Genomic DNA, 7,103 nt, shown 5'->3' with positions numbered 1-7,103 from the left:
ATTATTATTATTATTATTATTATTATTATTATTATTATTATTATTATTATTATTATTATTATTATTATTGCCTGCCTCTCTGTGTGGATCGAGGCAGGTTACAGTAAAAGAACAGCATAGTGGGAAATGCCAAATACATACATATTCTCACTATCACCAGTCCCCCAAGGCTCTCTTATTTATTTATTTTTTTAAAAAAGAAAAATACATTTTAGACAGTTTTGTACTAAAATTATGCAGAACCACCCCAAACATATTAAAAGATTAACAAATATCACCAACCCACCACCTCTCAAGCATTTCAGAATCCTGTGATGTGATATGCCATCACTTCCTGTTGCTATTTTGAGACAGTCTGCAGAGGAGCTACTTCCATTTCTCTCTGTGGTACCACTAAAAATGGTGACAGAAAGTGAAGATGTGTCATCACATCTTGTCACCATTTTGAGAGTGGCCAATGGGGGAAAAACAGAAGTATTTGGGCTTGGTGTGTGCAAGGATGCAAACTGACAAGTGATTTGCAGTGGGGAATTGGCCCCTGACCTCCCAAACAGTTGACCATCCCTGCATTAAGTGAAATAAAGTAGAGATCTTTTATTTTGCTGGGCTCTTTATTGTTTACTTAGTGCAAACAGTGATTGCTTACATAGTGAGTGCAGTGGATGGCATCTGCAGCAGATTAGCAGGGCAAAATTCACTATCTACAGTAGTGCCAAGACAGACAAAACAAGGCAGAAGGGAAAGGAAGCAACAACACACATACTTGTCCAAAACCCCAAGCTTTTTACATAAATATTTTTTTCAAAAATGGAAATAGTTAATGAAAAATCCACAAAAACTGTCATTGCCTGGGGAGAAAAACTCTTGAAATTCTTCGTTTCTGCATTGAAGAACAAAATAAGTAATCATATTGAAATATTTCAACATTATTCATTTTAAAAGATTGAATGTCTTTGTATACTGTTTTCTAGTATGAAAATACATGAGGTAATCAACTGTGAATGCTACCATACAAAATGTTCTTTTCTAGCTAGTTATCTTTACTGTTCCAAGCTATAGAACTTCAGGATTCATCCATCTTAAGAATTAGGCAAAAAGGTAAAGTAAATTGCAAATAACTTTGAAACTTCTATGACCTGCACTAAATTTCCAGAATAACAGCTTTGAGACCTCACATAAAATTATCATGTGCATGGCCTGCATCTCTTTATTCTTTGAGTTTTGATAGTGTTCTCCTTCATCAGTTTTAATTCTTTCTCTTAAAAAAGTGATTATACCCATCAACGATTATTCTCTTCCATCTATCCATGAGCTAAGCAAGAGAATGTTCCCAGAATGCAACTGAAATATGGGGGGAGATTAGATGGGAAGCTATCAAGACTCTTTCTTCTCATCATCAAGAAATAGAGATCCAAGGAAAGCAATAAGATCCATGGGATCATCACATTTTATAATACCTTTGGAGGGGCTGTGTTTATAACTTGGGTGGAACTAAAAAGCTTGTTTTTATTAATGCTTAGAAGATGTAATGTGGGCTTTTAGGATTCAGCCAGGGTATCCATGTTCAAAACCAGCCTTTCCCTTGGGAATCTGACACACAAAAGTGTCCGGGAATGCTCCCAACACAAATACTCACACAGCTGATATGAGATAAAGACGCCAAGCTGCCAGCAGCAATTCCTCCTCAGGGCACAAACGTTTTCCAATAGAATAAGCCAGTAGCCAGTCCAAGGTTCAGGATTCCAGAGAGCCACACTACCAGTCCAGTCTGAGGTCAAAAGTACCAGAGGGTTGGTCAAGCATTCGCTTAACAGAACCGATAGACTCTGACAAGAGTTCAGCGTCTCTCAGGTGGCTTATATCTAACTCCCTTAACCCAGCTGCTGCTTGTCTAATGAGTGTTTCTCTGTAAGCCTCTTGGAACAATGAAGACACACCCTTTCTGATCTTCTCTGGCTAAAGGGAGGAACCTCAATGCTCTGCTACTCTACGTCTCCCAAATCTGGCACTTCTATTGGGGGAAGGATGGGCTGCTGAGCCTCATGCTCCAGTGGAGGAGATCCCACAGAGCTAGGGTCTGGCTGAGCCACAACCACTGGGACTGGGAGGGCAGAGCTGGGACCTGGCAGAGCAGAACTGGGGCCTGGCACAGCCTCAGGTTCCTCCTGCACCTGAGGAGCTGAGTCCTCCTCCTCGTCCTCCCAGTCTTCTTTGTGGCTGGCCATAACAAAAAGTAGGAATGTGTTTGTACAGATATTTCAAGGAATGGGGGTAGGCATTTTCCAGCTAACATCATTTTATATTTTTACGAAGATGTAGCAGATGAGAGAATAGAAGGTACAAGAAAGGAAGAGAAATATTTCCACCCAGGAAGCATCCCCCCCCCTCCCAGACTTTTATTTGGCTGCCTCCTTGTCACAGTTGGGAAACAAAAGAAGAACATCATTGGAGGAGAACCAGTTGCAGATGCAAAGCTGTGCCTAGGAAGCAATGTTTTTGATATGATGCATTACCTGGAACCATTTTTTTCTCAGAATCATCAAGCTGGTTGGAAAAGAAAGAAATGGTTAATCATGCTTTTCTCTGTCTAATGTCTGAGTAGCCTCATTTTGATCCCACTTCAACCTTGTGGAGGTGGTTTGGGCTGAGCAACTAGACCAGGGGCGGGCAAAGTGTGGTCCACAGTCTGCATGTGGATCTTGCAATCCCCCAAGAAGCCTCCTAAAAGCCCCCAGACACCACAAAATAAAGATTGTAAGTTTTCTGGGCAATTTTGGGATGAATTCCTTTTGCCCCCAAACTGGCCAGAATCTCCTAAAATCACCTAAAAATACATCAATCGAGATATTCCAAAAACACATTAAAAAGGAACCAAAAAAATAGGCCAAAATGACACCCAAAAGTTTTACTAAGCCAAAGCCAGTGGAATTCATGTCTGAGTATTTCTAATTAGTCTCCCTGCATGCAGTTGTTTGCCATACCATGTTTCTCTGTGACATTGCAAACCACAGAAAGGAAGGCAGAGGAATAAAATGGCAGAATACACCTAGCAAGCTGTTGCATATTATATACCAGTTACTTTTACATCACTGCTTACTGATGACAAAACAATTAGCTGTGTTGACTAACATGTTATTATAGTGATCCTTCATTCATTTTGATAAGGAAAGAGGCATAATTTCCAAGTTGCTTCAGACACTGACCTCTCACAAAGGCTGACCTGACATAACCAGCTCAAGAAAATGGAAACATGGGTATAATAGCAAGAAAGAATTTTTAGTTCTCAACTGGCTGGGTTAAGGCAGTGCTATGGTTCTTTTTTTCTTTTCTTTTTTTTTACCTCTCTTTTGATAAAGACAATCTAGTTTCTGGGAAATTTTACTTTACATCTTGAATCAACTAATAGAGAAATACCAGATAATGAAAATAGAGTAATGACGTCTCTAAGGTAGAAGAGAAAGGATCTTCGCATAACTCAAAGGTGGTGGAATTCGTTTTTTAATGTGTGAGTTAGTGTGGTTGGTTATAGAGGTAAGGGGAATAAATATGTTGAGAATGTTAAGATGAGAGAGAAATAATATGAAAGGATATGATATTGGGTGGGATAAAGGGAGGGGTGCAGGGAGGGACGGGACTCTGCAAGATTGACATGGAAGACTGTTATGTTTTATGTTCTGTCTGTCATATGTCATTTTTCTTTTAAACCAATAAAAATAAAATTAAAAAAAGAAAATGGAAACATGCATGAGCAAGAGAGCATTAATGTTAACACTAACATGCTGATATTAAATTACACATTAATTCGTTCACGTTAATTGTTCTAGTGAAAATTGTAAAATTAATTCACTGCATTACTAGTGATGCCGTTTACAGTTCAGATAACCAATTAAAATCACTAAAAATGCCAAATCCCCCATTACTCCCCAAAGTAATGAAGTAATATGAACTGTTAATCATTCTTCAACCTGTAAAATATCATCATTGTTATAATGATTAAAGTTACAACCTTTTAATCATTCTTTTAAAAATTAATGAACTACAAATAGGGAATTAATTTTTAATGAACTACAGTGGGTCCTCTGTATCCACGGATTCCTTATCCATGGATTCAACTGTCCACAGTTTGAAAATATTCATATATATATATATATATATATATATATTCAAAAAGTAAACCTTGCTTTTGCCATTTTACATAAGAGACACCATTTTCCTATGCCAATGTATTTAATGTCATTTGAGCATCCAAGAGTTTGGTATCCATGGTGTTGGGTGTCCTGGGACCAAACCCCAGTAGATACCAAGGGCCCACTGTAACTCCAAGCTCTGACACATACAATACTCTACTGCCTAGAGATGAACATATTGCACTCTCTGACCTGACACTTCAAAATGGAGACAGAGGGCCTGAACAGACAAACAAAATAAAGCTGCTTTGGGTCACTTTGGAGGTATGCTGTTTAAATGCCGCATTCATTCTAAAAGGCTCCGGCCATGCCAAAGCCACACTCTAGTCCTAAGGACTGGAGCACAGCTTTGGCACAGTTTCTGGCCTCTTAAGATGTGTGTGTTATTTAAACAGCATACCTCCAAAGTGACCCAAAGCAGTTTTATTTTGGCCTGTCTGTTTGGGCCCTATGGGGCACCAGAGAGAGACACACACTCTGGCCTTAACCTTTTCCTTTACATTCTCATGCCAACATTACAGAATGTATTGGATCCAAGCTCAAAATGAAAGTGAAGAATTGTATAAGTTCATTCCAATGCACTGCATCACTTTAGGACTTCACGCTCTCTTATATTTCACTTTTACAAGTGACAGTACACAAAGTCTCCCAGGTTGTGCATGCACATGCATATTCCACCTTAATGAAAACATGGAAATTTAACAAGGCCATATTCAGGAAGATGTTGTAAGAAGCAATGGATTCATTTATATGCATGAGCTACCAGTGATGAAACCTGCTTATCAACATTTCTTGGAAGAGAAGATGATTGAAATAATGGTATGGTTGAAATGAGGGAGAGGGGGATTGTAGCCTTCTCTTTTAGTCACATCTTTCGTAGTCTCTGAAATTTGATCCACCTAAGTGCCACACAACAGAATAAAGCTGTTAAATGAATGTTAATAACATCCCACCCCTTTCAACCAGATTAACGTTCTGGAAACAAACTGAATGAATAAGTTGCATGAATCATCTTTGCAGACTCTGTTACTATGTTAAACAATGCAAATAAGCTGCAATCTATCTGGTGTATGAAAACAAAGAATAATAATGGGATGTGTTCTAAATAAGACAAAAAAAATACTACCACATACTGTTTGTGTAGCTGTTTGTTTAGTTTTTACAGTATTAAGTCCTTCTTTGCTTCATATGCAATGCATTCCCACTCTAGCACACAACAGAAGAGATGAATAGAATAATCAAATCCAATTGAGCACATGTGAGATCATATTTATATGGTTTACACCAAGGGGGAGAATAAGGCTGCCAGTTCACATGTGAAGCTCCTTAACAACCCCACATTCATAGGACTGCCCTTCCCATTGTTTTTAAAACAACTTAAACAGGACCCTCACATTCTCTAGGAGCATACAGGAACAATATCTACATGCCTTGTGTCCATAACTTTTCCTAGAACCAGGGAGGGTTTCTTTTTTTAAGTAGCTTCTGGTCACCTTGGCTAAAACAGCTTGGGGGAGGTCAAAAGGTGATGAAATTGATCCCCTGCCCAAGGGGGCTTTGTAAGTCAGAAGTACAAAATGGGGTTCTTGTGGGAGGTGTGTGAAGTGCCCAGATTTGTGGACCCCTACTTTACACTAGCACTAAGTTCAGAAATAGGTGAGAAAAAGAGAGAAGGACAGATTATTGTAACAAAGAGGAGTCAGGGAAGGATGCAGTTTCCAGTACTGGGCTTTGAAGCCATTTTGTGTGCCCATATTTGGTTCTTCTCTACCTAACTGCTTTGTGTTGACAGCGCTCTCATGTAGAGTTTCCTTTTTGTTTTCTTGATGGGCTTGATACTGTCTTTGAAGCAAGACAGTCACATGAGATGACTCAGAGATGTTGTGAGCAAAAAATGTTCAGAGTTACATCTTGAGATTAGACTTCAAATGCACTCCTGTTTTTTTATTGTTCTTGTGTTTGTCAACAGACATCAATGAATGCGAAAACAAAGACAATCCACCATGTCATTCCTCTGCTAAATGTGTAAACATTAAGGGCACATTTCAGTGTCTTTGCACAGATCCCTATGAACTGGCAAAAGATGGGAAAACATGTACAGGTAAGATTACTACAATGCTTTACTCATTAAACTTTAAACTGGGGCTGGTGGAATAGTGAGGCCCTCTAGATGTTGTTGAACAGCAATTTCCAACATTCCTCACCATTGGCTTTGCTAGCTAGGGCTGATGGGAGCTGCAGTTCAACAACACAAGACCACACCATTCTGATCCCTAGTTTAAACCATAACACTAAAGGAGAAAATTAAAAGTGCACTTGTCATTCACACATACTGCATTCATGGATGTGTCTAATCTACTTTCAGCATTGTCACAGTAGTCTCTTAAGTGCATATAAAGCCTGCCAGATTTTATACAGTTAGTAAAAGTTGTAGTGCTGCATGCCTGTAAAGCAAATGGCGCTGGTGGTAATGGTTTTACGGGAACTCTGTTGACAATTTAGTCATTTCTTGGAAGACCTGGATGAAATTTGCAAGGTAGTTGCCCTCCCAAAGGGTTCAAGTCTGACACATTTCAGAAGAGTAGCTGCAGGGAGTTTTGTAAAGCAGCAGTCTTTGCAGTTTCAGAGTTTTCCAAAATATGTGTACACACATACATACCCTTCTTTTACTCTCTGTAGGCAATTATAATGAAAATGGCAAAAGAAAGGTGGCCCTAGTTAAGAAACTGGCAGGGGAAGAGGGAATCAGAAGTAGGCAGAAGTAGAATCTGAAAGAAGGGTGTGATTTCCAGTTTCCAAGAAAATCGGATATTTAGTAAGGATTTCCTTAAACCAGAAATCTGCAAAATATGAGAAGGATAGCTGCAAGGGCTGGAGGGTAGTAATGAATGAAACATCTTAAACTTTTTGGTTTTC

General features: G+C 39.0%; 1 protein-coding gene across 1 annotated transcript in view; it reads left to right on the top strand.

Moving 5' to 3' along the window:
* The window catches only part of TPO (thyroid peroxidase), an 87,787-nt gene that overhangs the window by 59,613 nt on the left and 21,071 nt on the right, over positions 1-7,103 (top strand). Inside the window, 1 exon segment of the mRNA XM_042457411.1 lies at positions 6,157-6,288. Coding sequence (XP_042313345.1) covers positions 6,157-6,288 — 132 coding nt within the window.

Source organism: Sceloporus undulatus, chromosome 1 (genome assembly GCF_019175285.1).
Source record: "Sceloporus undulatus isolate JIND9_A2432 ecotype Alabama chromosome 1, SceUnd_v1.1, whole genome shotgun sequence".
Taxonomy (NCBI): Eukaryota; Metazoa; Chordata; class Lepidosauria; order Squamata; family Phrynosomatidae; genus Sceloporus; species Sceloporus undulatus.
Note: the sequence above shows the minus strand (reverse complement) of the source record. Positions and strands in the feature narration are given on the sequence as shown.